Source organism: Acanthopagrus latus, chromosome 10, assembly GCF_904848185.1.
Source record: "Acanthopagrus latus isolate v.2019 chromosome 10, fAcaLat1.1, whole genome shotgun sequence".
NCBI classification, from domain to species: domain Eukaryota; kingdom Metazoa; phylum Chordata; class Actinopteri; order Spariformes; family Sparidae; genus Acanthopagrus; species Acanthopagrus latus.
Window position 1 is genome coordinate 14,059,307 of NC_051048.1, and position 24,160 is coordinate 14,083,466.

Sequence of the window (24,160 nt, forward strand, 5' to 3'; positions counted from 1 at the left end):
CAAACCTGCAAAGCTATCACAATCCATCTTGGTCCAAAATACATTAAGCTGCCTTTTTCCAGAGCCCGAGGCCGAGGATCTGGTTTTGGGCTTCCATCGTGCTCATGGCATGCCACAGTGTTTGGGAGCGGTTGACGGCACCCACATTGAAATAAAGCAGCCATCTACCAACTCCATTGACTACATCAACAGGAAAAGCAAGCATTCCCTTAATATACAGGCTGTCTGTGACTAGGGATGGATATCGTAAGGATTTTATCGATACCAATACTGATACTGATACTCCGTACCAATACTTTTCAATACTCTTATACTCTGATACTACAACATGTAAGTTTGTGCAAAGAAATAAAGACTTTACAAAATGTTAAAAGATTCAACCTTTTTTGTATTACCAAAAGCTAATAACGAAGCTTCAACAGAACACAAACTATGCAATTACAAATGCTCCTGAACACATAACCAGGACCAGATATAAAATTCTGGCGGATGCTGGAGCACGACGCAGCAAGTCATCTGAATTTAGCACTGAGCAGACAGGAAGTCAAGCACAGAAATAACAATATAACATCCGGTTACATTTCAAAATAAAACACTCCGTGTTGACCAGCACACTAATCTTCAAAAAGAGACAAACACAAGTTCTTCTAATGTCCTTCGGTCAGGAACACTTCCTGACCGAAGGATCCGACAGTGATTATGTGATTATCGCAGAAACTCCTGGTCCTCGAGATGCCAGCTGCCTACGGTACTGCGCCGTGATGGACTAACGTTAATGCAACCGGTGAAGATGACCGGATGGCGGACGGCAGAGCAAAACTGGATTGGAGCCTTAATGCAGTGGACAGTATCCAGTGGAAATTCAGGGTAAGCAACATCGCCAAACACTTGAAGTGTGTGCAAAGTATGAAGCTATAGGAGTGCAGTGTCTTTGATTGCTGTAACAAAGTAAAGTTAGCAGCCTGGCTAATGCTAAAGACTGCAGCGCCTGGCAGCAGCACCTGGTTTCGTTTCTGCAAAGTCAAGTCACTGAGTTTGTTGTTAAGTTTGTAGTCATTACTGTTGGCAGACATTCAAAAACCATCCATGTCAAAAGCCGATAAAAAAATCATTTAAAAAAAGTAATAATAATAACAATAATAATTACAGATAACAGTACCATTTGTCCAGAATCTTAATGGTACCCTGGTACTGACCCAATTAGGAGCTGGTACCAAAAAGTACCGGTCCTTGGTATACACCCCTATCTGTGACAAGTTCAAATTCATGGATGTCGTGTCGAGTTTTTGCTAATTCAAAGCTCGGCTCATACTTTAAGACTGGCAAGATGCCCGCTCTGAAAAAGCAGACTGTGGACGACGAGGAGGCAATACCAATTTTCCGCCTTGGTGACACAGCTTACCCTCTGCTGCTTTACTTGATAAAGGAATATTCCAGTGGTGGCTCCACACCTAAGGAAAAATACTTGGTCTATGTTTGTGTAGGGCACGCATGGTCATCGAGTGTGCTTTTGGTCGCCTCAAAGCCAGATTTGCTGCACTGAAAAGGCCTATGGACATCAATCAGCAGGACTTGCCCCATGTAATCTACACTTGCTTAGTTCTCCATAACTTTTGTGAAGACTGGAAGGAGACACACACATACACATGTGAGGTATATACTGTCACATCGCGGTGAGGTTGTCTTGTCTTGGGATCTGTCTTGTGAACTTCCTGTTTTATTTTGAAATTAACTCTCCTTTCGTTTCAGGTCACTTGCCCTTCCTTCTGTGTCCCTGGTCTGACGTCATCCCTGATTCCTGATTGTTTCCACCTGTGTTCCCCTCCCTCATGTGTATATAGTCTCTGTCTTCCCCTGTCTTCGTTGCCTAAGTATTTCGTCTTCCATGTCGCATACTAAAGCCTTGAACCACAGCCTTGAACCTCGTCGTGTTAAGTATTTTCTTGTTTTATTCATCTGTATTTTGCCTCTCTAGGAGAGTGATTTTTCTTTGTAAATTTTCTGGTTAGAAGTTTTGAGTTTGAAGTTTGAATTTTCATAGCCTTTTGTTTGTCCTCTTTGTGAGTGAATTTTTGTTGATTAATTTTGATAACTTAGAGCAGTGCATTTCATAGCCTGTCTTTTCCTCTTCGGAGAGTTTTATTTTTTAATCGTTAATTTCTTAGAAATTCTAGAATAGAGTAGATTCCTCCTTCGGGAGCGCCTTTTGTTATTTCATGTTCCTTGTTGTTTGTCTTGTTTGTCTCATGAAGATTTTCATAGTCATTTTGTTTTCATTCATCCTGGAGAATAACAAAATCAGATTAATAAAATTTGATTGTACTTCCGCCCAATCTGCATCTGAGTCCTATTTTCTGTCCAAGTCTGTCATATACAAAGACACCATAAATGTCCACAAAGTGCAACAGGGCACCAGAGTTTAGCACAGTGCAGTCACTCCACATCGTTTTGCGGCAGTGCTCTTCTGAATGAAAAGGCTGTTTCATTCTCTGGGCTGCATGTTGGTGTAGGTGTGTATCGTCCAAGTTGGTATGCAGGCTGATTGGGTGTAGGTGTGTGCAGAAGGGTTGGTGTAGTGGGGTGTGGTGTTGCTTGAATGTGTAAATATGAATAAACATATTAAACGTGTATTTTTTAATATGGTGGTGACCTGGGTTTTTGAACTGGCCATGGCGTCATAAGGGAAGTCCTCTGTTGACTCCCTCGGACACCGTGCCCAAAAAGCGTTGGTCAAGTCCATAGTATATTTAGACTGGCACGACCCCCATTTTCTTGTAAATTACTCGACTTTTAGTTGACTGTGAGTCACAGCAGCAGTTCGACCTCATTATCGGTCCACACAAACAATCCTGGTATCATTGAACTAGCCATTGTCATTTTTGTATTGTTGTGCTCGGTTTCTCCTTCTACTGTCTGTTTGTATACAGAGCATAAGCTTTATGCGCATACTCTGTCTCTTCTTTTCCGTTTTTGACAAATTTCAAGTGCCACATAACGGCCTGGAATAAGAACTACAGTGTGTTGAGTCGTTCATAGTGAACACAGTATTCTGGAACTGATGGCAAGGAAGACGGAGGAAAAAAGATCATTTTGGTACGTGTGGACATGTCCTTAGACTAGGTGAGCCCAGGTGTGAATGGTTGTTAAACTGTCTAAGGAGAGAACTCAGCACAGCATTGCAGGTGGGTAATAAGTAATATCTAAGGTCACCTCCTTAGTCCAAAGACAGTTGTTCAAATTTGACATAGATGGATTCCTTTCCTTCTCTTTCAAACCATCTGTCTTCCGTTTACATTGTTGTCCTCAAAGTCAGAGGGAATGGAGAAGGAACAGATCACATAAGAGAAGCACATACAGGGGAGGCTATCCAAACTGGACCTTTGTCAAAACCATTAAAAGATACAGAGCAGACAGAGAGGACGAGACAAGAGAATGTAACAGCATTATCATTCCATATGTTGCGGGAACATCAAAGAAACTCAGGAGGATCTTTTATAAACATCAAATTTCAGTTCACTTTAAACCCACCATCACACTGAGGCAGAAACTTGTCAACTTAAGTACAAAACACACAGGCATAAACAAAGTAATGTAGTTCATCCTGTTCAATGCAGTCAGGAATGCACCGATTTGTACACTGGAGAAAAAAAAAATACTTTGTTAACCTGTAATGACTGAGTTCTCTCTCCAGCCAGTTTAAAAACCATTCACACCTGGGCTCACCTAGCCTTAGCAACCCATATGAAGGCTGGCTTGACCAACGACCCACAAGTGTCCCTAACGACTCTAACGACCCTAAACTCAGAGCTCACACATGTCCTTAACAACTCTGCAAGAAGACATACATGCGGAGTTTAAATCCCTCCCATCTCCCCCCCAGCTAGTTAGAAATGAGGAAGCTTCTTGGATGAGAGGTGAAATGTCTTCAAGAAACTGAAACAAGTCCAGTTGACTATTATACAGCACATAGAGATACCCATAAACACAATTGTAAATATCATATTTAATTTATCTCCCCTAAATCCCTCTAAAGCCACAGAGTGGACCTTAAAAAGTACTGTCTGGAATAGAAAATCTGAACAGAACAAGGGATTTTCAAAGACTAAATTTCCAAGTTTCTTTCCCATAACCATTATTGTTTCTGCATCTTTACCATACAGTGTAGCCCTGCAGAGGTACATTAAAAAAGCAGGAGTGGTGTAAAAGTTTGTTTCAAAAACAGTGACATTAAATGTAAAGCCAGATCATACATTACAAAACCGTCCATTACCAACATCTTTGTTGGCCAGTACAGCTCCACCCTAAAGTTAGTTTGTATAATAGTATTGTTTTGGGCAATGGCCTCTCTTATACCCTAGCTTGAGCAAACTGTGTACTTGTGTCATTGATGCAAAACTGGTATTATGATTGATTTAGGTTTACAACAAATTAAACAGAATTGGTCCTCATTGAATTGTTAGTATCACTAAAGAGCAAATTCATTGGATGTTTGACGTATTTATGAGCATGAGTTAAACCAAATGTTTTTTTGAATGTTTTTCCAGGCAATAAACAGAGGTACAATGCACACACTAATACACATCTTCCATCTGATACTTCAGGTCATTTTCCATTAACAGAGCAGCTTCTGTTACCATTGAATTGCTTTTGCTGTCAATTTGTTCATAATTACTTTAAAGGCCCCCTTCTGATATTTCCAGACAAAGATGGTTAATGTGCTTGAAATGCTTTTGCGGTTAACATTATAGTTTTGTTCTTATGGAAAGCAGGTTACACAGTGGACAGTAGAGAGATTTTGAGAGACAGACAGCTATTTTACTGTCAATCACCCCAAAGAATAGGATAGTCTATTTTAATTTACAAAAAATGCTCTTCAATGTTGGGATATCATTTGAACATAATGTGACCGTATCTGAATCTTTTCATTTTCTCTTTGAAGGTCTTTGAATTTCCAGTCACTGAAATAACAAAGTAAATTTGCTGGATCATTCAGCCCATTACTTTTTTTCCCCTTGTTCTTCCTTTTGAAACCTTATTTCTCATGTCTTTGTTTACTCATCCTTTTATTCATGCTTTGTTCTTTTGGGCTTTGTTTTCAATCAGCACCATTCTGTTCCATCTCAGTAGGTCACTCAAGTCAATTTCAAAACTACTGTCAGTTTGTTATTTCTGCAGTCCAGGGAGTTGTTGCTTTGTAGCATTTGTGCATCGATTGTGTGGGTTCCATTTCTATTGAGACTTGTAGTTTAATGTATTAATGAAGGTTTATTTTATTTATTATTACTCTAAACCAACTGCTGTACCAAGTGTAACCAGTGTTTACCCCAAGACCTGAGATCACTGGCATCCCCTTGTTTCAGGGAAGACAGATTGAGTTTACATCCCATTTGTGTCCAAGAGTATGGAGTGATTTGTTTTTAATTGCTGACTATCATGTGAGCAAGTGGAGGCACCGCAATGATGTAACCTTCATCATTTATGTTGCATGAGTGATATCGCCTATGCTACGATATGTATATTACATATGTTAGGTTACTTTTGTCAGGTCATATTAGTTATGGAACTTATGGAACTAACCAGGCTGAATAAAGTTATTTAAATCTAAAGTATGATATTTCCTTGTCTAAGTAGTTTTGGAGCCTCTACCAAACTAGTGTGCATAAACCTAACCAAACTGTGACCACATGACATGTCTAGTCATAATATTTCATTATATGTGAACTGTTTGTCAGCAAGCTAACTTTCTAACTTGATGATGGTAGCACTTGAGAAGAGCGTATAGGTGCATTACTGTCCCTTACTGGAGCTCCCTTCTGATCGACCACAGGCCCCTGGGACCATCTATCATTTCCGGGCTCCTGCTGCCTTGAAATACTGACGGACCTGGATCGTCACACCCTGGGCTCTGCTGGATCATTGCGCTCCTCTGCACCTCTTCACTATCTCCTCCTATCTATATTTCTTTAAATCTTGATGACTCTCTCTGTCTATTACTAATTATTTTGTGTGGCCTGCCCTCTTCCAGGTCACCATGGTGGACAGGAGGTCATGTGGCTCGGGCACCACTTGGCGATGCCTCGTCCAGCTCAGTTGTCTCACTCACTTTACATATAACTTGTATCAGACTCTCTGTTAATGTAACTTGTAAATTGCGATTTGTTGCACTTTTCTGTACACGGGACATCTATTGCATGTCTGTCCATCCTGGAAGAGGGATCCCTGTTTTTAACCCTGTTTTTTTTTCTTTTTCCATCAACATGTGAAGTTTTTCCTCACTCGAATCGAGGGTCTAAAGACAGAGGATGTTGTTCACTGTACAGATTGTAAAGCCCATTGAGGCAATGTGATTGTGATTTTGGGCTATATAAATAAAATTGATATGATTTGATTTGAGCTGGTGATGGTTAGAAAAAACTAAATTCGCTACATTATAAGAGGTACTTAACTTTTAGTTCAGGTTCATATAAAGGAACTAAACCAGGATCTTTTTTTCATTTTCTCAAAGATTGTGAGTTAGGGAGAGTTTCATCAAATTTGTAAATTTCTCACAGAATAAATCATGGCCCTTGATGAAAAAAAAAAAATGTACTTCCTAGGTCGCAGGTATTTATGTGTCAGTACAGATGAGGCTTGTACAGCATTGCATTGGATATGCATTCTACTGATTCTAGTTTAATGATGGGATTAACTCCCTTATCATACCTGTTGCAATTTACTAGCACATGTCTGACAGTTGCCAGTTTATTCGAGTGTGTGCATAGTCCAGCATGATGCAAAGGTAAGGTAAAAGCACTTTGAAGGCTAATACTTTTAACACCTACAGATGAAATAAAGTTGAAAAAAACAAGTGTTGTTCTGGCGTCCTGATTCCCTTTGAAAATGTGATGACTGCAAATCAAGAGTGGGAAGTCTCTGACAAGTCTTGTCTCAGCCCACTTATCCATGGAGTATGGCTCCTCTGTTTGGTCTGAGATGGAATTAATGAAGCTGTTAAAAGCACATCCTCTGGGACTGAGAGAGTATATGATGAATCTAAAAAACAGACTGCACTTGTCATTATGCATTCTTTTCTCAAACGTTCCGTGCTGATCTTGTAACTTAGCCATTCTCCCATAACTTCAAAGGTTGATAACGTGTTTGCAGGCTGCTAAGGCAGAGGCAGATGCCCTTGGCCAGTTCGTTAAGTCCTTATACCTCCGTCTGACCCCTTGCTCTTTGTATAAAGAAATGTTTAAACTTTCGAATCCACTAGACAGATGCTCCTGTGGTTGATATACCGTAGTGATGTGGAGATTGATACTGAAATATAGATTTTAGAGCATAAAAATCTGGTGATCTTTATGCTCTAAAATCAATTCTCAAATCAAAATATCAATGCTTTTGATGCTTCAGTCATTTGAGGTAATGTCTATCATTAAAAGCAACACAGTGGAAAGTAAAATCTTTTCTAAATGATACGCGGTTGGTGGGAACTACTTTTTCTTCCACTTGGGTAAGTGTGTAATGTGTAAGCACAGCGGCACACTGCTCAGTCAGTCACTCTCAATTTGTAGACACAATGGCAGAGTGTAAACGGAATCATAGGAGAGCACAGTGTCAGTTGCTGCTGCTAAGGCAAGACAGAAATCACTGGCGGAGTCCTTTGGTGCTGCAGGCAAGCATTATTAAGGTACACAGGAAGAAAATGTGGAGCTTTAAGCGGCCCAAAGCACTGCTGCTGTTAGAGTTGTTTAAATTAATAAATTGTCACAGCGCGGTGAGGTTGTCTTGTCTTGGGCTCTGTCTCGTGAACTTCCTGTTTTATTTTGAAAATAATTCTCCTCTCGTTTCAGGTCACTTGCCCTTCCTCTTGTGTCCCTGGTCTGACGTCATCCCTGATTCCTGATTGTTTCCACCTGTGCTCCCCTCCCTCATGTGTATAAAGTCTTTGTCTTCCCCTGTCTCCATGCCAAAGTATTTCGTCTTCATGTCGTATGCCTAAGCCCTTTGAATCCACAGTCTTGATCGTCTTTGTGATAAGTATTATTCTTGTTTTATTTATCTGTATTTTTTGCCCTCTCTTGAAGAGTGAATTTTTGTTGTAATTTTCTGGTTAAGGTTTTGTTTGTAATTTGAGATTTTCTAGCCCTTTCAGTTCTCCTCCAAGTGAATGAATTTTTGTTGATAATTTTTATACGATAGAATAGATAAGTTTCTTAGCCATCGTGCATCCTCTTCGGAGTATATTTTTGTTGTAATTTTCATACTTTATTTTGACCCCAGTTCAGTGTAGTTTTCCTCCTGCGGGAGCGCTTTTCGTTTCTTTGTGTTCCCTGTTGTTTGTCTTGTGTCTGTCTCAGAAATTTCATAGCATTTGGTTTGCATTCATTCCTGAGAGTCAAAGAATCAGATTAATAAAACTTGACTGTACTTCTGAGTCCTCTTTTTCGCCCAAGTCTGACATAAATAAGGTTATGAAATAAGTAATGAAATAAAAACATGGCTCAACAAATAGCTGCATGAGTTTATCACTGAGATCATCTCACATAGGCAAAAAAGCCTAGATTTATTCAGTTTCCTAAAGAATTGATCATTTAAAGTGGATTACATAGACTAGGTGTCATTATCAATTATACAGAGCAATTGCCATATACTAGAGTTCGTTAAAAAAATATTTTGTTTATAAAATATACCTATTATTTACAATCAGTCTAAATTGCTTTAACTGTAAAATGAAGATTTTTAAATGTAGGCATTGCCAAACTTGTGCAATTATTGTGGCATTTATTTGTTTAATTAAATATTTTAGTTTCACTGGGTGACTCAATTTAAATTTGAGTCACCCAGTATTATAAAACAGCAAATGTTTGTATCCCCTTATTGTAGACTATTTGGAAATACTAAGTGCGTAGTTGAATCTAAATAAGATTAAGGATTCAGTGCAGAGTAGCCCCATAATTTGTTTTGCTCTGTGATTTTAACATAAATAAATAAATTACTCAGATGTATTGTGTTCTTTATGAAGCTATGATTTGAAATACACTACTTTTATTAATCAATGTATGTCGGAAACTATACAATCAATATCACCTTATAATCAACACACAAAAGAAAATTCACATGGAACTGGCAGTCAATTGAGGCCATTTTGAATAATGGCTGCCACGGCCGCCACATAGAACATTTGTGATGGCCCGATATCTCTTTTTTTTTTTGACTGTCTTTGGCTATAAGTGTACCAATTTTCACGCTTTTATCACAAAGTGCACGATTCTTTGGAATTATGCTGTTAAGCCGCCCCACTATCGCCCCTGAGGGAATCTTTAATTCTGATTGAATGACATTGAAGATTTACTTTAGATTTGCTCAAGTTTTTTTTAATGCATAGTAATTGAAACACTGCAAACAGAAGTCTGACTTTAAATCTATGGTGGCTAGCAACAGATAAGTGGCATTAGAAAAGAAGGTTTTTTTTTTTTGGTCTGAATTCACTTTTAGCATATACCTGGACCTTCATTTTCAAGAATAACTCAGCACTCAACAAGAAAAGGTCTTGTGCAAACACTTGCCCAGCTGACAGCCCTCTAGAGACAACTATTCAAGAAAAGTGCTGAGGGAGAGCACATTGAGCTTACGGACTCAAAGTTAATTTACAACTCCACTGGTGTTTAAGTGTGTCGAGGGTCCTTGGGAGCCCTCTCCTGCAAAAGGTCTTGAGCAGATCTTTAATGGAGCTCTTAATGATGCAGTGGAGAGAGAAAGGGAGGGTGACATTGTATTTGTCTGAAAACTCACCTCCCTCTAATTGCCTCAAGTCCTATTGATCACCTGAGGCCCCTCACACCTTTTCTGTGTAATCCCCTCACAGAGTTTACAAACCCACCCAGTTGCTGTTTTCTGATGTGATTAGCAGTATTGATCAAAGTGTGTGTGTGTGTGTGTGTGTGTGTGTGTGTGTGTGTGTGTGTGTGTGTGTGTGTGTGTGTGTGTGTGTGTGTGTGTGTGTGTGTGCTCACCTAACGTACGTGATTGCTTATAATTTGGACGCTAAAAACAAGGAAGTAAACACATGGCTGCATACTGATGTTTACTGAGGATCAAATTGTTTGATGATCAGCTCCGCACGCAAAGTCCACACAAGCCTAAACACACAGCCTGCATCCACTGCATTTAACACAGACCTACTCTCACAGAAACATCAATTCCAGTGAGCGGGCAGCAAACCTGAGCTTCTATCACTCACCTCCTGCCAGGACTGGAGGTGTGCTTAAGCAGCAGTTTGACCCTCAGCTCATATTACCACAAATTCTACTGTTATAACACACACCACCACCGCCAGTCACTCTCACCCCCCTTTCTCGCTTTCTATCTGTCTCTCTTTGTGTCCCTAAGGGAAATTAAGATGACTCCATTCCCACATGATTAAATGTTCTTATACCGTCTGGCCCTCCACTGGTTTGTGTTTTTGTCTGTGTGCGTGTGTGTGTGAGTAGGATGAGATGGCAGATCCAGTGCAGGCGGTTGTAGTGAGGGATGGAAAGTGAGAAAAGTGAGTACATCTAATCTCCCTCTGTCTCTTCATCGATTAGAAGAACCTTTGACCATGGCGATAACGCCTGCCAATTAGACAGGCCGCCACTGTTGGCAATCCAGTAATATCTAGGCTTAAGTGACCTACTGTACCTCTTGGCTCCTGTTTTTAGCTGATCGTCTGCCTGCTTTTTGAAATTCACTTGAGTTCTGAAGCTGTCCGTGGACTCAATAACTAGAACATGGGTAGGAGTGGTGCAGAGGGCAGAAATACTAAAGATTGGGAAAAAGTGCGACTATAGATCAGATGTAACAGCACCACATCGACTAAACCATAGCATTTTCCTACCAAAGAAAGGATGCAACTAAAGTGTTTTTTTTAAACATCATTTACCATAATAAAGATTTTGAATCTACATCTAATTATAGCATCTTTCTCATCATGTGTGGAGGCTTTTGTTTGTTCTTTTTCAAGAGAAATCGGTGCATTCAAAGTGCTGATTTCAGCTCATTCATTTTCTGTGTCCATGGGTTGGAGCCAATGAATGTAGGAGGATATCCTGTGTCATCCTGTCACAGTGTCTTTTTCAGCCCACTATTTGTAGTTATTATTTCATTTTGGATGACTGACTACAGCACATGGTTTTCATCGAAAGTTAAGTTTCAGCATTAATGTAGGAAGCAGGACGTAAAGCATTTTATGTGGCAAACAGGGTCCGGAGGTCTGGGTGGTGGACTGGCAGATAAGACATTAATGCAGCATGGAGTTTGTGTCTTTGTGCAATCTTTCATGTTTGTTCTTGTTTTTAAACCATAACCTCAGTCTTCCTCTAATTTCGGCCATCTGTGAACAGATGGCTGGCTATTGCCAACAGTGTGGGAAACACTGAAAAAAGTAGGGTCACATGGCCTGATAAGTCAGGACCCTGATCTGAACCCTAACATTTGGGAAGTACAATGCTAAATTGCTGGTGTTCATCATGGAATTTCCCTGATCATAACCATAATGTGAACATAGTTTTCTTGGTACGAACATGAACCTTAACTGTATGGTAGTTGTCGCAAACAAATATGGGTACAAGAGAAGTAATTTCCAAAAGTGTTGGCATTGGACGTTAGAAAACATTTTACATGAAATCCAAAGCCCTTCCTGGCAAGAAGTTGTTTTTGTTTATATGATGCTTCCAATTTGGGCGACAAAATCATACATTTTTAAACCCTACATAAAGGGGCTTTAATCAACATAAAAATCAGTCCATTCCAACTACAGGAAAACATAGTTGTGGATATGGATGACATTAAAATGGGATTTTACAGTGATAATGCAATTTTTTTTATCATCAGTGGATGTTTTCCCCTAAGGCTTGGGTGTCTTGTCTTATTTAACCAGCCATGGGTCTATCTACTTTCAGTAGATACTTTCAGTTCTCCTATGGCTCTCTCAAATCGCACAATTTTAACTAGATGTCTTGTAATTCCTGCCCAGCTTGCCAGAGAAAATATTCATTCAGCTTCAAGTCTGCTCTTTCAACAACACACTAAAGCAAATAGTTTTCATTTCTTCCAAACGGACAGTTTAGAGTAGCAACACTAGAGTAGATTTCAGCAAGCTCATGGGATATAAAATGTTCAGTTCATTAACGGATAGATCCTCCTACCTTTTTCTTGTTGGTTGGGCAGATGTAGAAGCTGGTCACCACAATAGTCGTGCCTGGCATCAGGTTAAGTTTGGTGTAGGTTGTGCCATAGTCCATAGACCTGGATGAAGGCAGACATAAACAAGGACAAGCATACTTTTAAGAAAATTTTTGCGGTCATTTTCTTTTGTAATGATCTCCTGAACCGCACAAAATCAAAAGCAAATCGCATTATCGTAATGATTTTGAGAACAGGACTTCTAAAAATTCTGCTGTGCCCACAATATTTTGATTGTTAATTACACTGGATAACTTTGCCGGGTTCTATTTCACCAAATTACTTCTTATCCTGCATATTAAAACAATAGCTGCTCCATGAAAAACCTTTGCATAAACAGAAGAGGATTAAGTCTCCAAAAAGCTTTAGAAAAGCTGACCTGCTTATTCTCTGAAACTTCCCTTAAGGCGGTATATCAGCTCTCTGTTCAACATATTATTTTTGTCGTCCAAAGTCTCAGTCCAGTGACAAATAAGAAATGGCTGGACAACCTGTCATTGCCAGGACGATGCAAAAAACAGCCCTGGGCTACCAATGAAGTACTGGCCAATCCCCAAATCTGGCAGCTGTAAGAGAAGGTTTTGAGTGCTTTGCGTGGCTTAGATTGATAGCTGGCTGCTGGATTGTTTTTCCAGTCCAACTCAGACACACCCACTGAGCAGTGGGAAGGTGATTGTTTTATTGACAGCACGTTTCAGTTCAGCTTGGAAAGGCTGGAGAGAGGTGACCACTTATGGATAATTAATGTTTCAAATTCCTGTCAGGAACATACACAATAAAGTATAATACAGGAAATATTATCCTCAAGAATGGGAGGTGAATGCAGCAAATACTGATTATGAAGCTTTAAGAAAATGAATTTAACCAAGCAGTAAATACACAATAAGAAAACAAATATAAAATCTACTGTATTTGTATTTGCTTTCTCTGGTGTGCAGCTCTCCAGGACTAATTTCAAAAGCAATCCAAAGCACACAGGAATAGAGATACTGCAGCATTCAGCCGATGCTTGAAGGTTCAACAGGAGGCAGCCGTAAAGAAGAGGTCTTGATGAAAGAGAATGATGAGCTAGCACGTCAGCCTGGTTAAGGATGAGAGGATTTACTCTTTCGCTCAGTGGGGCATCAGCCACTGACAGGCATACACACAATGAGACACGATCACTACCAAAGCCCTGCCAAGCCATTCAGCAATCAGCTCTCCCAGAGTGCTCCAGTACAGCTAGAGAAAATGGAGTGGCATAGCAGAGGTGAGATATTTCTCCACAGTGAACTGGCAAGTGTTTTCATCTTCCTCTCCGGCCTGTGCGTGGTGTTTAACCCGGGATTACTTGAAGGACATGGACAGATCTAGAGCTGATGACTGTGTTATCAGCCAGAGCTCAGTGCTCATCTTGAAACCCCACTTGTGGATGGAGTAAAGGCCCACAAGACCTGATGTGTAGGGTTCCACTGAGAGGTCAGACCATCAGGGTGCAGGGGCAAAAAACACACTGATTCATTCTTAATGAGGTAGGATGACAATAAACATTTCTAAATGATTTAGTGTGGATTCATGTTGAATTCTCATTATCCTATTCCTGTATCAGACCCAAGGCACCGACCCAAAGCATCAGCATTCTTTTTCTCTCTCCTGTATGTGTCTGCTCTGCTTACTGTCTTTATCAGCAGTATGTTTTATAAAGTTGCCCAAAAGTTCACCCATGCTCCTGTTTTAATAACAGCAGGAGAGGTGTTGGAGGAGGCCTGTCCATGACGACGTTGCCTGTGGAAACCAACATGAGACAGAATGACATCACAACAACCAGGTTCATTTTCACATTTGTTTACTAAATAAAGTCTATGTGAGGGAAGCACTGGTGCATAAAGTTGTTATGACACATCAAGCACCCATTTGGCAACATGTTACCTAGCTCTTTGGTTGCTATATTCTCTCTTCTCTATGTTCACCAGCTAGTTGCCAACTTTTCTGTCCATTGTTTGGTGCTGGGTAGGTGGTCTACATGGAGATATGCATGTTTGTTTTTTCTGAAAACAAAAAACGGCTGCTGCTGCTGCCTCTGTAAACAAGGTTAAAGAGAGCTAAAGTAGAGCTTAGATGAACTGCAGACTTGGTGAGCGTTGACAGTGGTAGTGGTATTGACCCTTCGTGATGGCGCTGATATACAATAGTCCACGTGCAATTGTTAATGAGATAAAATATAAACAACGGTTTGGCCCTTTAAGAGATGAAAGTAATGACAAGTAAAATTATAATACTAGACTGTGCCTTTACACAAAAAAGTATAATGAGGTGTGTAAATTGATGAATAAGGAAAAAACAAAAACAACACACTATTTCACCAACACAAATGCACAATACAATCTATGTATACAGTATGTGCCTCCATTGTACTGCTGTGCATATTTTTAGAACAAACCAGTGGTCCTTCATTAGCAGCAGTATAATGAGCAGCAGCCAGGGCTGGGGCAGTCTTACACCCAGAAATACATCTGGACGCTGACTGTTTACACTTCATACCATGTGTATCTATCCTCATTACCGCTCACTACTAAGTGTCTGTTACCATAAAAGCTGTTTCTTTATATCAATCTGATTTTGAAAACCTGAGCTGTGGGACAATTTTGGTCAAATGACTAGAGACACATTGAACATAGTCAAACCAAATGATGAGCATAAGTGTTAATCTGTATTGATCTTTATTCTGCAAGTTTTTACACAGGGTTTTGTTCATATAATGCTCTAATTTATGAAAGTGATGAAAGTTAAATGCAAATCAGTATATGTCCTCTACATGATGCAACATTTCACATTCATTTCACTTTTAGAAAACTTGTGATAAAAAAAAAATGATTGTCTTTTATGTAAGTAATGAGCTGGGGTGGCATCTTGGTGATATCAAATAGTTAGAAAAGCTTGATGAAATGGTAAATCATAATTATAAGATTAAGTCATTATCATGAGTTAACAATTAAAAATGTTTTGTCTGATCATTTATACTTTTTAACTCATGATTTTTATTTCATAATTATGGCTTTTTATATCATAATTTCAACTCTTTAGCTCATAATTTATCTCATAATAAGTGTTATGAGGGCTATGGGCCTCTACGGCTCCCCTGAAGAAGTTTTGTGTGCTTATCAATCTTTTGTTTCTTTCAGCAAGGAAGTATGAGGTGATTAAGATATATGATTCAAGTAGATGTGGCTGGAGCATATTTTACAAAAACCCTGCCTGGTGGTCAGAGATATAACACGATAAGATTGAGCTCATTGATGTGAATAAAGTAAAGTTAAGATCATTGAAAAATTTTGTAAAGCAAAGGGGAGGAGTCTCAGGGCAATGTGATGACATTGTGCAACTAATGAGGCTAATTTGGGGGGGTTGGGGGGGGTGGTCGCTGTGGAAAGTCCAAAGTCTCAGCACCTTATGTGGGAAGAATAATGATGTTGAGTTAATAGGAAAGCTCATTTTGTACTGTCACCCAGACCTTTGGATTAAGAAACTATAGTAGATTGATGAGGAATACTCTGAAATAGAGTGGAGAGCTGATGTAAGGGGAGATGACGGAGCACAGGGAGGAGGAGAGGGGTGAAGTGTTGTGCCTAAAATGTAGTCGATTAAACTAAATGTAGCCCTCAAAAATTACATCTTAGCAGAAAAGCAGTGCATCATGCACACACAAAGAAAACATGACCATTGATATTACCCTTCGATGTGCACAGAGGGGTGTTTCATTTAAATGTGCCACTGCCAGTCAATTCACGAAAAGAAAACAGAATCATAATCAGGACAGTGGATGGAGAAACATTCAATTCTGATACAAAAAAAGAGGAGAACACTGAGGAGAGTGAGATAACAAGAGATGGGAAAGGGGAGAGGAAGGCAGAAATGGAAGTCACTGTGAGAGTGGATGTGACAGAGACAGACACTGCGGGTGGAATTGTATTTTCCTTGATGCACTTGAGAAAACAGAGAATGTGGAAGCACTTTGGGGCAGTGACAGGTGCTGATTCAGATTTAATGTCTTGATATGTCAAGGTTGCTACCAGTGCCTGACGTCCCAGGGAGAAGAAATCCAGAGGGTTGATGATACAAGAAGTATAGGAGGGGTGGGGATGAGAACAGATGTATTTCTGATAAATCAACCTACCAATCGTCAACAGTGTGTTATGACCGAGATGTAACAGACAGAAGTGGATCCTTCACTGTGCTTGCATATCAAGAGGTATCTTATGCTCTGAAAGAGATTCAAACGTCAGTTGGCTTGTTAAAGACAAGCCAAGGGACATATTCAGAAGCCGGATATGTTGTGACATGCCGAAGGTCTCTGCTGAGAGCTCAGTGCTGAGGCAGACAGATGCTGTCAGTCTGAGTCGGGCCCAGGCCGCCAGACGGCCAGACTGTTAGGTTTGATGAGGCTTATCAGTGATTGGCTTACATACTGATCTCCCCGCGAGCCCAGCCAGCAATTGGGGGCAGTTGTGAAGGTCCCCCTGAAAAGACAGAGGACTGAACCATATCTGCTTGTGGAGAATGTGTCAGAGCTTTCAATCAACTGTGCAACACACTGCACTTCCTAAGACACAAAAGGCAGAGAAAATCTGCAATGCATTATAATGCTGCTCCTCCGCTGACAAGAGTGGTGAAGCATGAGGAAAATTATCTTTCTTGTCAGGGTATCCTTCACCAGTGTAACTAAATAAGTTGTGCCAAATTTTGTTCAGAGTGGTTTAAAGCTCAGGTCATGAGCACTCATAATGATCTGAGCCCACCTATCATTCTTTTTGGTAACAGATAAGGCAACTCCTCTGTTCCATTGCAGTGGACAACTACTTTTCTTAACCTAAAATATATTTCTAAAATATACTCACAGTTGGAGTCTATGAACAAGGATGAAGCAGCTGGTCTTCAGGCCAAAGGTATTTATTTTCCCAAGCTAAACTGAGATCTCTTTCTGAGCACCCAGCTTATATACTTTTGGTCCAGAGGGGTTCTACACCCCTGGACCATCCTACTTTCAATATGATCAATATGGGCTTTCCACTATCATTTTGGGAATTTTAATTATACCCGAGTCTCACCCATTTCAGGATGTCTTTTTTAAATGTCTACAAACGTCACACCTGGGCCCCTCCCTTCCTTGGGCCCTGGGTGACGTCTGGCAGCACTTACTCTTTATTTTAACATTGTCACTTTATAACCTCAAGTCAGACAGTGGTTTTCCCTGTCAACTCCATCAAATACAAAATACAGGTTACAGTTCAGCAGGGACTACAAAGTGCATTCCTTCATATATGAATAGCAATGCTGGGTTTCACAGGCAGGGTGGTGCCACATTTCAGTCAGGTCTCAGCCACTACACCATCTATATGTTTATTTTCCCTACTTTTTACAGCATTGCAATAGTTATGGATGATAAAGCTGAGGGAGTCTTAAGTGCACCCCAGTCAACGGGTTAATGACCATTTGCTCTGGCCCAATTGTGCCGAAGCCTGGCTTTATTGACTGCAGAACGGAATGGAGAATTATATAGTATTGCTTCCAGCGGTCTACTACATCTTACCAACAGAGGTGCACGAGAGATGTATAGCAACTGATTGAATATGCCCATGGGAATGATGACCTTGCTACTGCAATGCTTCTACTGTCCTTTCAAGACATTAGTGGCCTTGTCAGGAACTGGTTGTGACAATCTCAGACACAGACAGAAAGATTTTAACACTCAGTCTGTCAGTGTGAATGTTTCTCAGCTGTGAATGTCTCCAGAAAATGGCAGCAAAAAGACGACCAGTGAACCTCCCTTTGGCTTCAGGATGACAGTAGTAGAAGTGTCAATGGTCACAACTTGTGAAAAGGCAACTAGAACTACTTTCTACCAAATAGTCCAAATGACAAATTGGCTTATCCAAATTAACTGGGGGAATATCTTTTGAAAAATAATGCATTTGTTGATTTTTTTTAAAGTAGTGAACTGAATGAAGGTCTGTTCCCTTGTATTGTATTGGGGTGAAGGCAGTTATCTCAAAGACAGATATCTCAAAACCATTCATCCATAGATATGCCTGGAAAACCTCTACAGGGTAGAGTTAAGTATGTACACGGATCAATATGGAATACCGAATATACAAACCACGGTTTCAATATCTGTTTTTTGTATTTGCATGAGCCAATGCTTTTTTCCAGACAACCTTCAGACAATCACTTCTTGATCAACTACCGAGCACACCTTGGATTTTAAGTCCTGTCTCTGCCTTGGCACCACTTTATCAGGGTGCCATTGTGCAGACAGCCTTTTAAGCACCTTCATGTATAATTCAGCAGAGAGGGCTTGGAAGATAATGCAGTGTATTGTCCTATACTGTAAAGGGTAGGAGTAGACACTTGTAGAAGCTGATCTGGTCAGAGCTCGCAGTCATGGATGCTGTTACATAAAGAAGTGCATCTTGCAACATATTTGCTTTTGCTGCAATCACTCATACTGTATGATGAAAGTAAATTAGTACATTTGCATTAGAATCGCAATTCCTGGCAGCAGAGGGTGGCAAGATGTGGGCTCCACTTCTGTTCAGCTAAGTCACTGATGCCTCATCAGCAATTGGCAAATTGCATCCGGAAGGGCCTCCTACGCTGTAAGTAGTCTGAGCAGGCATACAGTGATTCATGCTCGGTGAGGGCACTTCACAGATGTGGAAAGACTCTTGCAGTGCACAGAACCACTGGAGCATAACTATTAGAAGCAGAGAGCTGCTTACATTTGAGAAGGTGGTTATGGTAGTCCTTTGCAGTTTGTTTCCCATCCATTTTATCTATTTCTACAGGGAAACTGACATAATATCATACTTTAATTAATCCACAGAAAGGAAAAAGGTGAGGTATGGTACTGAAATCCATCAGGTAGGTTTCATTAAGGTCACTACCGTATTTTACCATTGGCCTTTTTTCTCTGAGCCTCCAGGTGAATCAGTGGCCCTGTCCTGTCAGCTTTGATGACAATTTGTTTGGATACTTTTGACAAGAACTACTGAATAAAAGAATGATAAAACGACATATTGAGGTTGCCGTGGCCTCCAGGTCTCCCTCTATGGACTACAGTCAGCCTGCTTATATCAACACAGGCTGTGTTTTTTGCACTTGGTAACATCCAGTGAAAGCCCTGTTCCTCCAATGTCCTCTTTCCTGTTGTCATTTATTTTGTGCTTCACACCTTTCTTACAATCCATCACAGACATAATACTTGATAAGTAATTCACTTGCAGTACTGTGCAGTGCTGATACTTGAGGTCTAGAGATCAATGTCAGAAAATACAAGTTACAAATCAGTATACAAATCATTGATACAGTGATACAATACAATCTTTTCTCTTAAGTGCAGGAATGGTTTTGCTACTAAGACAAGTAAAAAAGACATGTATATGTCTGTGTATACATAACGCTGTATACACATATGTAAGACAAATAATCCATCTCCCTGGATCCCATCAACAAAATGTTATGGCTCTCCTAGTGAGCATAATTAGCAAACATATAAACAGAAATCAGTACAGACTAAAATCCTTAAAAACAATGAAATCTTCCTGTAAACATGCAGGATCTCTGAATGTACAAAAAAAGAGATATGGATATCATAATAATCACTACCAGGTTGAAATGTTGTTTAAGTTCCAAAAAGGGTTATTCCAGTGTTTTGCATTACCTGTAGTGTAAGTCTTCTCTGTGACCTCCATGCTTAACCCACCCAAAGCAGCAAAACCAGTGTGACAAAAACACCATCATGAACGCCATTTGGGTGGCAGTACTGATAACAAAAAATGTGATTTTCCCAAAGTGAACATCCGTTGAGTGGGTTAAAAATTGACGAGGGTGAATAACGAACTCCCTGGTGGTCCGGTTTGTGCCTCCATATGTAAATATGACCTGTGTAGGATGGAAAGGAGACACAATGCAGCCAAGGGCTGACAAAAATGCCTCAAAGCTTCTACCGATGCGTCAGCTGCAAGAGCAAGAGGCGAATGACTGGTTAAGAGTGCAACAAATGGAGGTCAAAGGCTAATTTATGCTCATGAATACAGATGAAAAGGAGCAATACCACTGGATATCTTAGGGGCAGTGTAGCCAATAATTCACACAAGAAGAACATAGGATCCATAGGATAAGTCACCCCCCCACCCCCCCACCCCAACCGCCACCACTGGATGTTAAAGCTTCTACTATTCAGCCTCAATGCCACAAAAATGGTATTTAGGACAGTACTTGTCGGGTCAACTGCTCTTGGATGGGATCTAATTATTCTCCAGTCTATTTGGAACAGGACAGACTGTCCCTCAGGTTTGCTTAGGTGAAGGCGCAAAAAGGACACCAGAATCCAGGGACTGCATGCAATCTATGGTTTGCTTTGGGCATCGGATGTACTTTGGTTAAGGTTAGGAAAATATTGTAATTTTGTCATATGTTAATACAAGCCTTTGTGAAGTACTGACAAAATTTATACTCAAATCATGTTCATCGCTGCAATTTTTTGTTGTTTTTCAGTATTGGATTAGACCCATGATAATTTCATGTTTTGCATGTTAGAGCTTCCACGATGACAGCATCATTGACTCTGACAACGAAGACATGCCAGAGTGAAGAACATCATCCCATCAGAGAGGACAACAGGAGGGCAACCCGCATTGTCAGCCCAGGGTAGAAGTGAATGTGTGAACACTGCTATATGCATTAGAAAATGAAAATGAAAATATGTCTCATATGGCAGTAGTCTGCTATTTTAGCTAGCTGGCGAATGTAAGCTACAAACTGCTAACATTACTGTTGGGCACATACATACAACAGCAACATAAGGAGCTTACGTCAGCTACATTGTCTTCAAAATGCAGAGTAACAATACATTTCCCCAACATAACCAAACACCTGTTACCTGTCCAACAGAAACACAGCTAACATGGCGTGCGTGTTCACGGCCCTTAAGGTCCTTCAGTTGTCGCCATCCCTGAAAAGTAGAGCTGGTAAATACAGTCCTTTTAAGGCTTCGAGCCATTATGAGTCACTCACTAAACTGAAACGGGTTGTGCGAGTCACTTGAGTCAGTATTGCCTAATTACCATGGAAACTCAGCCCTAGCCCATTGTCTCTTAACCACTAACATAGTAGAAAGTTCTGTGGATTTACTTGTGGAACTTATAGAAGTTTGACCCAGAGACTTAACTTGCCCGTCTGCTACTCATTCAGAACGTAGCTGGCTGTTTGCGCTATCCTGCTCTGACTCGAGTCGCAACCTCTGTGTTTCCTGCTGTGTTTCCAGCACAGAGTCACGAGCTATGGGCATTTCTGGCATTGCAACTCGCAAGCTACTTTGTCTGCTGTGTTTCAGGCGCAGGCTCTCAAGCTATTGGCATTTCTGGCATTGCGACTTGCGAGCTATGAGTCTGCTGCTGTGCGTCCGGTGCAAGCTTGCGAGCAAATCCTGTGACTGAATTTGGCTGCGAATCCTTAAACAGACGGCCACATTCCTAGTGAGATCAGCAGAGCTCCTCCTCACTCCACTGTTTCAATCAATCTCTTCTACAAATGGCCCATCACCCTTTCTACACTTTGTTTCTCCATAACCACTCTAAGGTGCAGGGGCACAACAGGGGAAGCACAAAGACAAAAAATAATGCTCTCCTGTTTAATTGCCTGTGCATAAAATTTAAAAAGAATGTTTGTTTTTTCATTATTTCCTCAGGTGTTTGGAAAATACTCATCACTCTCATTCCCAAAAGCCAATTACTGATCTCATCTATGTCATTAAAGACAGACAAAATCCTCACATATTAGACATATTACCCAGGAATTCAGCAATTAGAGCGCTGTGGGGAAAGATTAAGTTTCACTGTTTTTACTTTTTGCTATTTCCATCCTTGAAGAGGTATTTGCACAACGTTAAACTGGTTGGTTGTCTTTAGGATAATGCTTTGATTGAAAAATATGCTCAATCAATAAGGTAGCACAAACATAGTACATACTGTATATACTGTGGTATTTTTGTTTCATGTAATGGGCCTTAGACATGCAGTAAGTAATTTGTGCCAGTAGGGGTCTCTTAATCAAAACACAAAAAAATAAGACTTGACTTTAATCCTTTATTTATTAAAGGAAGGTTGATTGAAAGCAAGCTCTCTTCTCCAATGTAAAATGAATAGACATACACTACCAGTCAAAAGTTTGGACACACCTTCTCATTTAATGTTTTTTTCTTAATTTTCATGATATTTTTCATTTTATCAACATTGGAGATTCACACCAAAGGCATCAAAACTATGAATGAACACATATGGAATTATGTAGTTAACAAAAAAGTGTGAAACAAGTCTCAATTTCATAGTTTCATGTTTTAGATTCTTCCAAGTAGCCACCCTTTGCTTTGTTGACAGCACTGCAAACCCTTGGCATTCTCTCAATGAGCTTCATGATGTAGTCACTTGAAATGGTTTTCACTTCACAGGTGTGCCTTGTTCATTTGTGGAATTTCTTACCTTCTTAATGGGGTTGGGACCATCAGTTCTGTTCTGCAGAAGTAAGGTTGATACACAGCTGACAGCCCTATTTGACAGCTGTTAGAATTCATATCATGGCAAGAACCAATCAGCAAAGTAAAGAGAAACAACAGTCCATCGTTATTTTAAGAACTGAAGGTCAGTCAGTCCTGAAAATTGCAAAAACTTTGAATGTGCAGTCGCAAAAACCATCAAGCGCTATGATGAAAGTGGTTCACATGAGGACCGCCCCAGGAAAAGAAGGCCAAGAGTCACCTCTGCTGTTGAGGGTAAGTTCATCCAAGTCACCAGCCTCAAAAATTGCAAGTTAACTACACCTCAGATGAGAAGAGATTTGTTTGGGCCAAGAAACCTCAGGAACAGACATTAGACCAGTGGAAATCTGTGCTTTGGTCTGATGAGTCCAAATTTGAGATCTTTGGCTCCACCCACCGGGTCATGGTACGATGCAGAAAAGGTGAAAGGATGGTTTCTACATGCATGGTTCCCACCGTGAAGCATGGAGGAGGGGGTGTGATGGTGTTGGGCTGCTTTGCTGGTGACACTGTTGGGGATTTATTCAAAATTGAAGGCACACTGAACCACAGCATCCTGCAGCAACATGTCATCCCATCCGGTTTGCATATAGTTGGACCATCATTTATTTTTCAACAGGACAATGACCCCAAACACACCTTCAGGTTGTGTAAGGGATAATTGACCAAGAGGGAGATGCATGGAGTGCTGTGCCATATGACCTGGCCACCACAGTCACCTGACCTAAACCCAATCAAGATGGTCTGGGATGAGATGGACCACAGAGTGAAGGCAAAAGTGCCAACAAGTGCTCAGCATCTCTGGGACTCATTCAAGATTGTTGGAACACCATTTCAGGTGACTACCTCATGAAGCTCATCAAGAGAATGCCAAGAGTGTGCAAATCTGTAATCAAAGCAAAGGAATCTAAAATATAAGACATGTTTTAAGATATTTCACACTTTTTTGATTTCAACATAATTCCATGTGTTCATTTATAGTTGTGATGCCTCCAGTGAGAATCTACAATGCAAATAGTCATGAAAATAAAGAAAAAAACATTGAATGAGAAGGTGTGTCCAAACTTTTGACTGGTAATAATATGATCATAAATCACAATTATATTCTGACTGCAGAACACCGAACAATAGGCATTTGAAACTATTATAGAATGATAATTAATGATTTAGTTTGAGCGTACACTGTAAGTCATTCCATTTTCTGAGGGGCGTAGACCTGAGCAACAATTCGGTCCTTAGATTGGGAATGTTTAAAATCAAGGACTCTTATGAACAAGTGTGCAAATAAGAAGTTCTAAATGAGATACAACTGGTGAGATAGTCAGGCAAAACATGCAGCAGGCCCTTGTAGATAAAAATTATGCAGTGCTGTTCCCACCTTACAGA

The 24,160-nt window shown here is 40.3% G+C and overlaps 1 protein-coding gene across 8 annotated transcripts in view; it reads right to left on the minus strand.

Annotated features, from left to right (window-relative positions):
* sorcs2 (sortilin-related VPS10 domain containing receptor 2) overlaps positions 1-24,160 on the minus strand; it is a 534,678-nt gene that overhangs the window by 312,771 nt on the left and 197,747 nt on the right. For all 8 annotated transcript variants that reach the window (XM_037111616.1, XM_037111617.1, XM_037111611.1 and 5 more), the window contains exon 3: positions 12,168-12,267. In XM_037111616.1, coding sequence (XP_036967511.1) covers positions 12,168-12,267 — 100 coding nt within the window. The remainder of the gene's footprint in view (positions 1-12,167; positions 12,268-24,160) is intronic.